The following is a 14,861-nucleotide window of genomic DNA, read 5'->3' on the forward strand; positions in this document are numbered from 1 at the left end:
GTCTCCTTCGCAAGCTGTATGACGCTGCGTGGTCCCATGGTGTTTATACTTGCGTATTATTGTTTGTACAGAAGAACGAGGTACCTTCAGGCGTTTGGAAATTGCTCCTAAGGATGAACCAGACTTGTGGAGGACTACAATTTTTTTCTGAGGTCTTGGCTGATTTCTTTTGATTTTCCCATGATGTCAAGCAAAGAGGCACTGAGTTTTAAGGTAGGCCTTGAAATACATCCACGGGTACACCTCCAATTGACTCAAATTATGTCAATTAGCCTATTAGAAGCTTCTAAAGCCATGACATAATTTTCTGGAATTTTCCAAGCTGTTTAAAGGCACAGTCAACTTAGTGTATGTAAACTTCTGACCAACTGGAATTGTGATACAGTGAATTATAAGTGAAATAATCTGTCTGTAAACAATTGTTGGAAAAATGACTTGTGTCATGCACAAAGTAGATGTCCGAACCGACTTGCCAAAACTATAGTTTGTTAACAAGAGATTTGTGGAGTGGTTGAAAAACAAGTTTTAATGACTAGCCAGTCTCCAGATCTCAACCCCATAGAAAATCTTTGGAGGGAGTTGAAAGTCTGTGTTGCCCAGCGACAGCCCCAAAACATCACTGCTCTAGAGGAGATCTGCATGGAGGAATGGGTCAAAATACCAGCAACAGTGTGTGAAAACCTTGTGAAGACTTACAGAAAACGTTTGACCTGTGTCATTGCCAACAAAGGGTATATAACAAAGTATTGAGAAACTTTTGTTATTGACCAAATACTTATTTTCCACCATAATTTGCAAATAAATTCATAAAAAATCCTACAATGTGATTTTCTGGATATATTTTTCTAATTTTGTCTGTCATAGTTGAAGTGTACCTATGATGAAAATTACAGGCCTCTCTCATCTTTTTAAGTGGGAGAACTTGCACAATTGGTGGCTGACTAAATACTTTTTTGCCCCACTGTATGTCTACTTATGATGAGGTAAAAGGTTTACGTTTGTCTCCATATGATATGGTAAATATACTGCTCAAAAAAATTAAGGGAACACTTAAACAACACATCCTAGATCTGAATGAAAGAAATAATCTTCTTAAATACTTTTTTCTTTACATAGTTGAATGTGCTGACAACAAAATCACACAAAAATAAATCAATGGAAATCAAATTTATCAACCCATGGAGGTCTGGATTTGGAGTCACACTCAAAATTAAAGTGGAAAACCACACTACAGGCTGATCCAACTTTGATGTAATGTCCTTAAAACAAGTCAAAATGGGGCTCAGTAGTGTGTGTGGCCTCCACGTGCCTGTATGACCTCCCTACAACGCCTGGGCATGCTCCTGATGAGGTGGCGGATGGTCTCCTGAGGGATCTCCTCCCAGACCTGGACTAAAGCATCCGCCAACTCCTGGACAGTCTGTGGTGCAACGTGGCGTTGGTGGATGGAGCGAGACATGATGTCCCAGATGTGCTCAATTGGATTCAGGTCTGGGGAACGGGCGGGCCAGTCCATAGCATCAATGCCTTCCTCTTGCAGGAACTGCTGACACACTCCAGCCACATGAGGTCTAGCATTGTCTTACCTAATGGCAGTCAGGCTACCTCTGGCGAGCACATGGAGGGCTGTGTGGCCCCCCAAAGAAATGCCACCCCACAACATGACTGACCCACCGCCAAACTGGTCATGCTGGAGGATGTTGCAGGCAGCAGAACGTTCTCCATGGCATCTCCAGACTCTGTCACGTCTGTCACGTACTCAGTGTGAACCTGCTTTCATCTGTGAAGAGCACAGGGCACCAGTGGCGAATTTGCCAAACTTGGTGTTCTCTGGCAAATGCCAAACGTCCTGCACGGTGTTGGGCTGTAAGCACAACCCCCACCTGTGGACGTCGGGCCCTCATAGAGTCTGTTTCTGACCGTTTGAGCAGACACATGCACATTTGTGGCCTGCTGGAGGTCATTGTGCAGGGCTCTGGCAGTGCTTCTCCTGCTCCTCCTTGCACAAAGGCGGAGGTAGCGGTCCTGCTGCTGGGTTGTTGCCCTCCTACGGCCTCCTCCACGTCTCCTGATGTACTGGCCTGTCTCCTGGTAGCGCCTCCATGCTCTGGACACTACGCTGACAGACACAGCAAACCTTCTTGCCACAGCTCGCATTGATGTGCCATCCTGGATGAGCTGCACTACCTGAGCCACTTGTGTGGGTTGTAGACTCCGTCTCATGCTACCACTAGAGTGAAAGCACCACCAGCATTCAAAAGGGACCAAAACATCAGCCAGGAAGCATAGGAACTGAGAAGTGGTCTGTGGTCCCCACCTGCAGAACCACTCCTTTATTGGGGGTGTCTTGCTAATTGCCTATAATTTCCACCTGTTGTCTATTCCATTTACACAACAGCATGTGAAATTTATTGTCAATCAGTGTTGCTTCCTAAGTGGACAGTTTGATTTCACAGAAGTGTGATTGACTTGGAGTTACATTGTGTTGTTTAAGTGTTCCCTTTATTTTTTTGAGCAGTGTATATCCAATGCAAAAAACATCTACATTTAAATGGTATTAATATTAATTTGCATATATTTCCATATATTCCCAAAGAAGTTTCCACCTCTGAATATTCCCTAAAATGTGCAACCCTATTTCCCCAGTCACATTTTTATTTATGAAGCATCCCATAGTTTCCCAGAACAGCAGCCAGCCATGTGAACATTGTAAACAACACAATGGGAGAAAGCGGGAGCTGGTGAGTCCATTGTGTTCTATATCTATCGGTGAGTCTCTGCGTGGCGCACATGAGGTGATAAAGTTACACTTGTATGCAATTCCCTTCTAAATGTTAGCCATCAGATATCTTAAAACTGTCTAAGATGTGCTATACTCTCCAGCTGTGTATTTGGTTACTTGTTAGTTATCTAAGTAAGTGGCTGAATTAATAAGGAGACGGGCGGTTAGATTTCTGCCGTGTTTGATAAGTCAAAGAGCTCTGGATGAATCAGCTGTACAGTTGCAATTTTTTCTCTGTGCTTCCAACTATCGTTTTTTCATCCTTTCTGTTCTCCACCCCTCTTCTCAGCGTACAGATGCTGTTCTTCCTTCAGACAAGTATGCATTACAACTGTTTAGTTGCACAATTTTTCTTGTTCACTTCAGCTTGTAAATGTCCACACCAGAAATGACTACTAGCTATACTTGTAGAATTTTATGAGCTGGATTTGCCAGTCTTTGCAATTGGTTTGCTCGTTTGTGCTCAATAGCATTCAGCTAAAAGCGTCCATGAGAATTTGCCATTAGTTGTGCTAATTTTGTTGGAATTCTGGTAATAGACTGCCAATGGGCCTTTTTTGCGTTTTGAGCCACTTGTGTGCTATACCAGTAATACCGTAAATCCCGGGATGGCAGAATAACAGTATGAAAATCTCGATTCCGCCCAAGAATAATAGATAGGTGGCAAGGGATGGGCATATGTGTAGAATAGGCTAATACTTACTTTTGGAGGGATTATGTCTGGACCGTATGGGGCCTTTATATCCTTTACGATCAGATTCAAATCCTGTGAAATCATCTCCCTGAAAGGCAAGGTCAGATTATTAACTTTGGACACCCAACATGCATTTTCCGACTGTTTCACAATTTTCCATAACCTCACAACAGTTTGATCCGAATATGCATTTGAAATTGATGAATAGTAGTTTACATGCAACAATTAGGCCTAAAAGCTTTGACAACAGTGACAATAACCTAACACACACACACACACACACACACACCTGAACACAACTAGGCCTATGCAATTGAATGCTAGTACGAGTACTGTTGACTACAGAAGGTTTTTTTATATCCCAATCTTGAGGGAGAACAGTGGCATGGCAATCAACAATTATATTATGTAATGTCATGTAGTGAGTAGGTCATTCCATGGTAATGGTATTACGCCGAGACTCCTATTTTTTTACATTAAAATGTATGCTAAACAAAAAAACAGTGATTTCAAAGTTGAACAACCCATACAACTCTATGCACAAGGAGAACTTTGAACAATTTACACAGAAAATGTCACAAAAATACATTTACTGGAAGAACTGTGCTGATGTTAAATTTGGTATCAGTAAAATTTCCCTCTGTTTATGCAACCACATTTTCCAAAAACTTCAGATTCAAAGATGTTTGCAGAAAGAATGGAGTGTCAGCTATGACATGACACCTTGACTTTGAAAATTGACTTGGGTTATTGAACACACTATGTGAAGTGAATTTACAACCGGTAACAGAACAATGATTGCGGAATTACCTAATCGGTCTCTGATCTGTACAACACAGAAATGCATAATTATGGATATGAATGTCACTCTTCATGGTGATGTCCTGAATTAGGTACACAAAAGGTAAAAACATGCAATATCATACTTTGCATATATGGGTATTATTCTACACACTGGCCATTATTCTCATGATCTCTGTCCCCAATTAAGACCAAATTTGGTTGGTCCGGAACAAATCTGAACCAATCATAGACTTCTATGTAGGTTACAGTACAGCACAGTATTAGGATTGCAAATTTTGGTAAATTTTGCTGACGACTATCCAACACCAACATTAACCGGTCAATAAAACAGCTACATTTTTACAAACAGTAAAATGGCATGACCAACCGAAAATACTATACATGGAAAAGGAGCGGACATTTTTCATTAAGAGCTTAAATGCAAACATGCAACATTAGCAAGCCTATAGTCTTACAGTCAAAAGGCTATAGCCTATTATGGAACATGCAACTCTTGTAATGAAGCAGCTAATAAAATGTAATTTTCAAACATTTGCCAAAATGCATTATGCGGGAAAAAGCCGTTCTAAAAGTGCGCGCCTAATGCGAGTGGTTTCATGTGTGACAGGGATTAAAATCTGTTACACAAAAAGATGGGGAATCTAACGGCAACAACTAGGATGGGTTGCTAATATGACTAGGATTGTGCCTTTGGCTTCTAGCCAACAAAAGAAAGTTGATATGAAAATCAATAGAACAGTAGAGAAATTAAAGTTAATGGCATGAGGAAGTCTATATAAAATAATTGCCTGTTTTTATGGTTGGATTTTCTCTGGGCTACCTTGAAGCCAGGTAAGACATGCCTCATCATTTGAAGTAAAGTAAAACTTTCAGGTTTCAAACAATTATACTGCCTAAAGCTCATGTTGCAAAGCGGTGGGTGACACACTGATAGCCTGGCTACCGTTGACTATAGCATACAGTGGGGGGGGGAAGAATTTGATCCCCTGCTGATTTTGTACGTTTGCCCACTTACAAAGAAATTATCAGTCTATAATTTTAATGGTAGGTTTATATGAACAGTGAGAGACAGAATTAAAACAAAAAAATCCAGAAAAACACATGTCAAAAATGTTATAAAATGATTTCCATTTTAATGAGGGAAATAAGTATTTGACCCCTCTGCAAAACATGACTTAGTACTTGGTGGCAAAACCCTTGTTGGCAATCAGAGGTCAGACATTTCTTGTAGTTGGCCACCAGGTTTGCACACATCTCAGGAGGGATTTTGTCCCACTCCTCTTTGCAGATCTTCTCCAAGTCATTAAGGTTTCGAGGCTGACGTTTGGCAACTCGAACCTTCAGCTCCCTCCACAGATTTTCTATGGGATTAAGGTCTGTAGACTGGCTAGGCTGTGCTTCTTCTTGAGCTACTCCTTTGTTGCCTTGGCCGTGTGTTTTGGGTCATTGTCATGCTGGAATACCCATCCACAACCCATTTTCAATGCCCTGGCTGAGGGAAGGAGGTTCTCACCCAAGATTTGACAGTACATGGCCCCGTCAAATGATGCGGTGGAGATGGTGTTGACAGTACATGGCCCCGTCCATGTTTGACGGTGGAGATGGTGTTCTTGGGGTCATAGGCAGCATTCCTCCTCCTCCAAACACGGCGAGTTGAGTTAATGCCAAAGAGCTCCATTTTGGTCTCATCTGACCACAACACTTTAACCCAGTTGTCCTCTGAATCATTCAGATGTTCATTGGCAAACTTCAGACGGGCATGTATATGTATTCCTGAGCAGGGGGACCTTGCGGGCACTGCAGGATTTCAGTCCTTCACGGCATAGTGTGTTACCAATTGTTTTCTTGGTGACAATGGTCCCAGCTGCCTTGAGATCATTGACAAGATCCTCCCGTGTAGTTCTGGGCTGATTCCTCACCATTCTCATGATCATTGCAACCCCACGAGGTGAGATATTGCATGGAGCCCCAGGCCGAGGGATATTGACAGTTCTTTTGTGTTTCTTCCATTTGCGAAAAATCGCACCAAATGTTGTCACCTTCTCACCAAGCTGCTTGGCGATGGTCTTGTAGCCCATTCCAGCCTTGTGTAGGTCTACAATCTTGTCCCTGACATCCTTGGAGAGCTCTTTGGTCTTGGCCATGGTGGAGAGTTTGGAATCTGATTGACTGATTGCTTCTGTGGACATGCGTCTTTTATACAGGTAACAAGCTGCGGTTAGGAGCACTCCCTTTAAGAGTGTGCTCCTAATCTCAGCTCATTACCTGTATAAAAGACACCTGGGAGCAAGAAATCTTTCTGATTGAGAGGGGGTCAAATACTTATTTCCCTCATTAAAATGCAAATCAATTTATAACATTTTTGACATGCGTTTTTCTGGATATTTTTGTTGTTATTCTGTTATTCTTCAAATAAACCTACCATTAAAATTAAAGACTGATCCTTTCTTTATCAGTGGGCAAACGTACAAAATCAGCAGGGGATCAAATACTTTTTTCCCCCACTGTATGCACTCGAACGAGGAATGGGAGGCGAGCTTAAATTACGAGTTGAGATTGAGAAATAAAAAGTAATATATAAAAGCACGTTTCACTCCAGTACCATCTTTTGAGGAGCTGCTCTCTGACAGGTGATAGGCTATTCTCTGTATGCTGTGCGCGTGCGATAGATAAGATACATGACAACCAACGAAAATACACACGGCCAATTTAATTCCCCTAAATTATGCAAATTAACCTAGACTGATAAGCATGAACAGTCAAATGTATTTTCGGCAGCTAACCAATTAACTGTTAAGATCCCTATTCAGTACAGTAGACTCTACTGCACCAAACTTTACTCTACTGTACCAGGGATAGCGTTAGAGTTCAGAAATCTGCATTTTCAAAAATGCAGACCATCAAAATCTGCGTTTTAAACCATTTCCCACGTGTTTTATGTTGAAAGAGTGTCTTTTTGTTTCAATAGGGTGATCAGGGGAGTCCAACTATAGTTCTTCACAGAAAGTACATTAGTGCAACACATTCGTCAGAAAATAGCTTCATTTTCAGACGACAACAGAAGTGCAACACTATTTTTGGCTAACATCCACACAAGTAAATTAGCTTACAATGAAAAAAACAAGGTATTTTTTGCAAAAACGCTGCATGACCATCATATTTCTATTGTTTATCATAGAAAGAGCAATGCCAGCTACATTTCCTAATGTGTTGCTTGAAGTTAATCTTGCATTTTACCTGAGAAAAATAGGCTACACCGAGAAAATTACTAGAGAAAAGTACCTACACATCAGTCAGAGCACAATGCCTGTTCGTGAATTCTCAATTGAGTGAAGTGCAACTGAAGCAAAAAATTTGTCTGATGCCGAGCAGAAATTACAATAAGCATTTTAGATCTGTGCTTACAAAATGCGCCAAGATACAGTATCTTAAGAGTTCTCTTTTTCTGAGTGAAAAATGAAGAATTCTGCATTAATGCGCAATGAACTATACTCTTCTTTACCGTACCGTGCAAACTTGTGAAACAGACGTCTATGATTGCTGATCGGACCAAATCTGAACCAATCATGGACGTCTATGTTTGGGCCAAATCGAGGCCGGTCTAAACAGACCCAAAAAAAACTATGTCTGTGGACATTGAAATCAAGGCCGTAGCGGACTGACCAAATGTCAACGTCCATGGACGTCCGGTGTCAGTCGGTTCAGATGCCATTTCCAGTAAATGGAAAGCAAGTGGTCTCATGGGTAGTTGGTTGTCAGTGAGAGCTGGGAGAGGTAACATTAACTACTGGGGGGGGGGGGGTAAATCAGACCCTTTTGAATTTTTCCACAACAAAGAAATATATTACAACCTTATTCTAAAACGTATTACATTGCTGCCACCCACAAAAAATCTACACGCAATACCCCATAATGACAAAGCAAAAGCATTTTGCAAATGTATTAAAAATAACAAACTGAAATATCACATTTACATAAGTATTCAGACCCTTTACTCAGTACTTTGTTGAAGCATATTTCAGGTCTCTCCAGAGAAGTTTGATCGGGTTCAAGTCCGGGATCTGGCTGGGCCACTCAAGGACATTTTGAGACTTGTCCCGAAGCCACTCCTGTGTTGTCTAGCCTAGTGGTTAGAGCGTTAGGCCAGTAACCGAAAGGTTGCTGGATCGAATCTCCAAGCTGACAAGGTAAAAATCTGTCGTTCTGCCTCTGAGCAAGGCAGTTAACACACTGTTCCCTGGGCACCAAAGATGTGGATGTCGATTAAGGCTGCCCCCCGCACTGCTCTGATTCAAAAGGAGTTGGGTTAAATGTGGAAGACACATTTCAGTTGAAGGCATTTAGTTGTACTACTGACTAGGTATCCCCCTTTCCCTTTCTTGGCTCTGGGCTTAGGGTCGTTGTCCTGTTGAAGATTCAACCCAGTCTGAGGTTCTGAGCATTCTGGAGCAGGTTTTCATCAAGGATCTCTGTACTTTGCTCCGTTCATCTTTCCCTCGATCCTGACTCCCAGTCCCTGCCGCTGAAAAACATGCCCACGGCATGCTGCTGCCACCAACTTGCTTCACTGTAGTGATGGTGCCAGGTTTCCTCCAGACGTGACACTTGGCATTCAGAGTTCAATTTTGGTTTCATCAGACCTGAGAATCTTGTTTCTCATGTTCAGAGAGTCCTTTAGGTGCCTTTTGGCAAACTCCAAACAGGCTGTCATGTGCCTTTTACAGATGAATGGCTTCCGTCTGGCCATCCTACCATAAAGGCCTGATTGGCAGAGTGCTGCAGAGATGGTTCTCCCATCTCCACAGAGGAACTTTGGCGCTCTGTCAAGCAGAGTGACCATCGGGTTCTTGGTCACCTCCCTGTCCAAGGCACTTCACCCCCGATTGCTCAGTTTGGCCGGGCGGCCAGCTCTAAGAAGTGTTTTGGGGATTCCAAACTTCTTCAATTTAAGAATGATGGAGGCCACTGTGTTCTTGGGTACCTTCAATGCTGCAGAAATGTTTTGGTACCCTTCCCCAAATCTGTGCTTCGACACACACAATCCTGTCTCGGAGCTCTACGGACAATTCCTTGCTCTGACATGCACTATTAACTGTGGGACATTATATAGACAGGTGTGTGCCTTTCCAGATCATGTTCAATCAATTTAATTTACCACTGGTGGACTCCAATCAAGTTGTAGAAACATCAAGGATGATCAATGGAAACAGGATGCACCTGAGCTCAATTTCGAGTCTCATAGTAAAGGGTCTGAATACTTATTTACATGGGTTTTTTAATATTTTTTTATAAATTTGCAAAAATTCCTAAAAACCTGGTTTTTGCTTTGTCATTATAGGGTATTGTGTAGAGATTGATGAGAACAATGTTTTATTTCATCCATTTCAGAATAAGGCTGAATACTTTCCGAGTACACTAACAGTATGCCAGTGGGAAGGAGGACAGTAGTAGGTGATTCAATGGTGGTTTGTGACTACTATGATTTCCCATTGTTGACAATTGCAGTAATTCCATTAATGATTACTTAATAATTGATTAATGAAAATCAGTAAAAACAAACTAATTGTTTGGTGGGTTCTTTTACATGGAAACGACGATGTATAGTGTTATAGGTTACTGCCTAATTGGAATAGGTCTCCCATGTCAAATGTTTACCATCATTGGGATGACCTGTAGATTATTGTGCTAGTCTTGAGCACCAAACTATACCATTACAAACCCAACACAAGTGCACTGGACAAGCCATTACATCAACTAGTTAAGTTAATCATTCAAAAACAGTCCAAGCACATCTTTCAAATGATCTTCTCCTCCAGGTAATGCATCGTTGTTCATGGATGGTGAGGCATTACCAAGAAACCAGCAGCAATTTACCCAGTCACGCCTGGGAACTGGGGAGGGGTTGCAGGCCTTTAACTACATCTGCTACATGCCTGTTAATATGCAAATAAAGTCGATATTGTGGCAGCAGCATTTTGTCGGCTAATGTGGAGCTTGGGTCCAAGCCAGATTATTAACATATGAATACTTGCAGTCATTAGGTAGGCCTAGGTCATTTATATGTCAAATGTAAATATCTAATATGCTTGGTGCTCCTCTCTTGCCTGTAATGAAATAGAAAATGGACTGCAATAGCAGGCCAAGTAACGTTAACATCTCACATCATGACAAATTTACCCACTACCGGCTTTCGTTATCATAGTTTTCCCTCCAATGACTTCTCCAACAAGCTAGTTACATTAGCAAGCGTTACATTAATTGACTCGGTGACAGCGACAAAAAAACTGACCTGGTGACATTCTGCAAGCCATGTTTTTTAAAGGAACGTGAAATGATCCCCATACACGTTAGTTAGCTAGCTATCATAGAGAGTAGGATTCTGACGTAGCCCCTCCCCCTCTTGAATTCATAGAAACATTTATGTAGCTACGTTCGTTACTCACTGCAGCAATTACAGGCATAAAACAGCTAAATACTCATTTAAGACAAATACATGGCTAGCTAGCGTGGGTGTAAGTTATTCGTGGTAAATTTTATGTCTAACTAACCATAGAGCTACAATGCAGACAAATATTACATTAGCCTTCCCCTTTGTTAGCTAGCGCTATTGACGAACATCTCATGAAGTCGCTACTGCTAACGTTAGCTGGCTAGCTAACTAATGTTGACACTTAAAGCAAAGTATTATGAAACGGGGCTAACTCTACATGACACACACACACAAAACTACACACCAACACAGGTAACCAAAATGACATGATAAAAGAAGCAAAAATATACTAACTCCAGCAGCGATTTGGGCTCTCACCTCTTCGCTCCCACTTGAGCTGTACCCAGCCTCCGCTAAGCTCTTGTGGTTCGACTCTATCCCAAGTAAGCGCAAGTGAGACTGGTCCTCGTTTAACGAGAGAACCAGGCTTGTGGGCCTTGGGCCTCCAGTATTAGTCACATCGTCAGCTTCTGCCCCTGATCGGTCGAGTTGCCATCGCCTCTCAGAACGCAAGCGGCTGCGAGACGACCAAGGCCGACCAGGGAAGCGACCTCGGGGTGCAGCAGTACCAACTTGGCCTCCTATGGCAGCCGCGGTTGCTGATCCGCATCCCGCTGCCGCCATCATAGCTTCAAAAACAACACCGATAGCAACTTGAGGTGAGACGAGAGGGAAGGCGCGAGATAGGGAGGGGGGACCCGCAAGGCTGCCGGGAAATGAAGTATGTCCAAGGAAAGCTTCACAGGGTAACTTGCAAATCTTTATTTAAATGATGATTGAAATTTATAGGAGTTGTGTGTGCAATGCAATATGTAATGCATGTAATAAACCCCTTTGATATTAAACAAAGGACACATTGCTCGATCATAGTTTCATTACAACCATTACGTTTATCGATAATTAACTACAAGGCCCAGCTTCCCTCAATGCCAAAAAATACACATTTTGTGAATGGCCATCTACCGCTGAACCAATATTTTTAGGCTTGTCCCTATTCCTCAGTGGCCGACCGGCTTGTCCTCGTCTTTTGATATGATCATACAGATTAAACCACTATACATTATGTGCGCGCTCCTTACGTGAGAGAGAGAGAGAGAGAGCGCGAGTCACTTAAATCAAGCTCTAAACATAATTTGAAAAGAAGAATTGAAAACATCCACAAGTCTTATATTTTTTTGCATTGATAAGAGGAGAATTATGGTTGTATATTGTAGTAAAACTTCACTGATGGACATTATTCACAGAATAAGACAGGCAGGTTAACAGTAATTTTGCAACTGCAAGGCACATATTTTGCATGGCAATTCAGATCATCTGCACTGTCAGCAATAATAGGTGATTTACTACAAGCAAAAGTTAATTACACGGTTGAAACATATTTTAATGTAAATGCCAAAACATACGTTTCTATGTACGCTATCTGAACTACATTACCCACAATGAACTGGGGGGGGGGTAATATTGACGTCACATCCCCCTCTTCAGAAAACTGGAGTAGGAAGCAGAAAGGAACAAGTTGAAATTCTCTTTTGTGTTGATGGTCTGAGCTGTTTAACGTTAAGTCGTCAAGCAATTTAGATCTATTTGACATATTCAAGATTACAGGTAAAAGCCTCGGAAAATATTAATGATGTATTTTCTGTAATAGTGGTTGCTATAGAGGACAATTGCTGTTAACATTGTAGCATATATTGTTAGCCATCCAGCACGCAGTATTTTCGACCGCTTTTTCAAAACTTAGCTACTAGCCTACACATTTCGCCTTAAAATACTTAAGTTCGCAAAATGTGTGTTAAAATATGTTATTTTATCGTGTAATCTGGGCAGATAGCCAGGCTAACGTTGGATGGAAACACAAGACTTGTTCCATTCTTATCGATAGGGGGCACCCTCGTATTTTAGACGGGCAGTTCCATGAAGCCGAAATGTGCCAGTCTAGATCTTCAAAATACCCTCTCACTTTTATACTCTTCCATCATACTTCAAGGTCTCTTTGAAAAACTGTCAATACGAAGGGGGAAATAAAAGAAAATCAACATGAACCTAGAGCGCCTTCCCAATGAGGAGAAACTCACCCTCTGCAGGAAATACTATTTAGGTAAGTTGGTAAGTCTGAACCACCAAGTGTTGTTTTTCTCTACGTGACCAGGGGATTTCTGTCCCCTGGCATGGTTCAAATAGAAAAGTATTGCATGAACTATCCAATGTTAGTGTTTACAACGTGTATATATATATGTAGTAATACTGTAATGACTTTCTATCTCAGGGGGATTTGCATTCCTTCCGTTCCTGTGGCTGGTGAATGTGGTGTGGTTTTTCAAAGAGGCCTTTGTAAAGCCAACATATACTGAACAACTTAAGATCAAAACATGTGAGTGTCAATCCGCCAATCATAGTCTATGCACACAGAGAAAGTGCTGTTAATTAATATAACTAATGATTATTGTACAAATGATTAGTAGTCCAGGTTTTTTTGTGGCACATCCACATACTGGATAAATAATACATTTATGTTACAGGTTGTGTGTCTAATGAGATGTAGGCCTATGATCCATGATGAGATAAGATGATCCAGCTAAAACAAAGTTGGCTTTGTATTAGTTTAACATTAGTGTAAGTATTAGTGAAAGCATGCAGTTTCTATTCAAACATGACTACAATAAATTACATCTCTCTTTCAGATGTAAAGCGATCAGGGCTGGGGTTGCTACTGTGGGTTGCAGTACTCACCACATGGATAACCATATTCCAACACTTCAGAGCAGAATGGGGTGAGGTGGGCGACTACCTCTCCTTCACCATTCCACTTGGCATTCCCTGAGACAGACAAGGCGGGGAAACAAGAAAGCTTCCTACTGTATAAAACTTTACCATGACAGAATGAATAGACAAATGTAACATACGTTGAAATAGTTAAGTGTAGTTGATCAATGGATAATCATAGTAATTTTTCTGGGCTTTAATGAGTGGTAAGATGTCCTATGAACACTGCACCTTTTCCCCAAATTGTGTCTAGTGTGTGGATGTCTCAACACGTTTGAGTAAATTTGGAAGGTTGTACAGGCGAATGGTATGTATGACAAAAATAAATAGCAAATTCATTAACTTTCTAAATTAAATGGAAGTGTATGCCTTTTTTATTTGCTGTAATAAAGTTGAGTTTAGATGCCAGATTGTGGTCTAGTGTGCATTTCATTAGACATTTGGCCCCTATGGATAATATGAATGGTATGAGCATAGCTTTGGATAACAATATCCAATTGGTTTTGTTTAATATGTCAGTATTTATAACACTGCTCACGATAACAACATACTTATTCCAGATAATAATATTCATAGTATCCTTTGTACTCTCACAGTGTAAACAATTCCAACAGTGATGAGATATTAGCCAGTAAAGTACTTTATGATTGAAGAATTATGATTTTTAAGTGCTTAAATGAGGTCCGCTTCTGGCCAATCTCTTAGGCGCCTATTATGAAACTCAATCCATCTGTAGCAAATGTTACCCCCCCCCTCTTCAGGATCATGGTTGATGCCATTTTTAGGTACTCAGAGTCAGACTCTACTTCTATTACCAACCGACGCCATGGCAGGAAGGACATGTCATCCCACCAGCTCCAGTACTTAACAAGTCCATTGAGTCTGCCAGGGTTGTATAAGTAACACGACTGTCTGCTCTAAATGGGGTCAAGGGGCAGTGGATGTAAACCCAAATCAGATGTGTGTGATGGATGGTCATAAGATACCCAATCGATGAAGTGCTAAGACCTGTGACATGCAGGAGGCTTATATGACATTGTTGTGGATGTGGTGTCAGTGTAATTGTAGAACATGATGTTCACCCTGCATGTCATGATGACCTAATTATTGTAAGGTCGTTTTAATTCCCCCCCCCCCCCCCAATTCCTCTCCAGGACAAAGTGGGTGGGGAGACTGGCCAACATTAATCACAGATTTGTTCATCCCTCTCTTTGGGATTTCTATCATCTCTGTTGAAATTATAAAATTAATACAAATATTGAATCATTTTTCTTTCGAATAAAAAGATTTCCAAATAAGGCCAATGTGATTGAAGATTAGTGTGCTTA

General features: G+C 41.3%; 2 protein-coding genes across 3 annotated transcripts in view; one reads left to right on the forward strand and one right to left on the reverse strand.

Annotated features, from left to right (window-relative positions):
* The window catches only part of LOC115164151 (histone-lysine N-methyltransferase 2A), a 54,203-nt gene extending 42,759 nt beyond the window's left edge, over nucleotides 1-11,444 (reverse strand). Inside the window, exons 1-2 of one of the 2 annotated variants that reach the window (XM_029716373.1) lie at nucleotides 11,089-11,444; nucleotides 3,486-3,564 (exon numbers count right to left, since the gene is read on the reverse strand). In XM_029716373.1, the coding sequence (XP_029572233.1) occupies nucleotides 3,486-3,564; nucleotides 11,089-11,397 (388 nt within the window). In that variant the 5' untranslated portion in view covers nucleotides 11,398-11,444. Of the gene's footprint in view, nucleotides 1-3,485; nucleotides 3,565-11,064 lie in introns of both variants that reach the window. The other variant, XM_029716363.1, reaches the window with a different exon arrangement.
* Nucleotides 11,445-12,235: 791 nt separating this feature from the next.
* LOC115164584 (gamma-secretase subunit PEN-2) lies at nucleotides 12,236-13,941 on the forward strand. Its single transcript, XM_029717227.1, has 4 exons — nucleotides 12,236-12,375; nucleotides 12,758-12,868; nucleotides 13,037-13,141; nucleotides 13,452-13,941. Exons 2-4 carry the CDS (start codon nucleotides 12,808-12,810, stop codon nucleotides 13,589-13,591), a joined length of 306 nt encoding a protein of 101 aa, XP_029573087.1. The 5' UTR covers nucleotides 12,236-12,375; nucleotides 12,758-12,807; the 3' UTR covers nucleotides 13,592-13,941.
* The last annotated feature ends 920 nt before the right edge of the window (nucleotides 13,942-14,861 follow it).

Source organism: Salmo trutta, chromosome 3 (assembly GCF_901001165.1).
Source record: "Salmo trutta chromosome 3, fSalTru1.1, whole genome shotgun sequence".
Lineage (NCBI taxonomy): Eukaryota > Metazoa > Chordata > Actinopteri > Salmoniformes > Salmonidae > Salmo > Salmo trutta.

Coding starts and splice junctions, on each gene's coding strand:
- LOC115164584 (XM_029717227.1), top strand. CDS start 12,808: ATGAACCTAGAGCGCCTTCCCAATGAGGAGAAACTCACCCTCTGCAGG. Junction 12,869..13,036: donor CTGCAGGAAATACTATTTAG/GTAAGTTGGTAA, acceptor TTTCTATCTCAG/GGGGATTTGCATTCCTTCCG. Junction 13,142..13,451: donor ACAACTTAAGATCAAAACAT/GTGAGTGTCAAT, acceptor TCTCTCTTTCAG/ATGTAAAGCGATCAGGGCTG.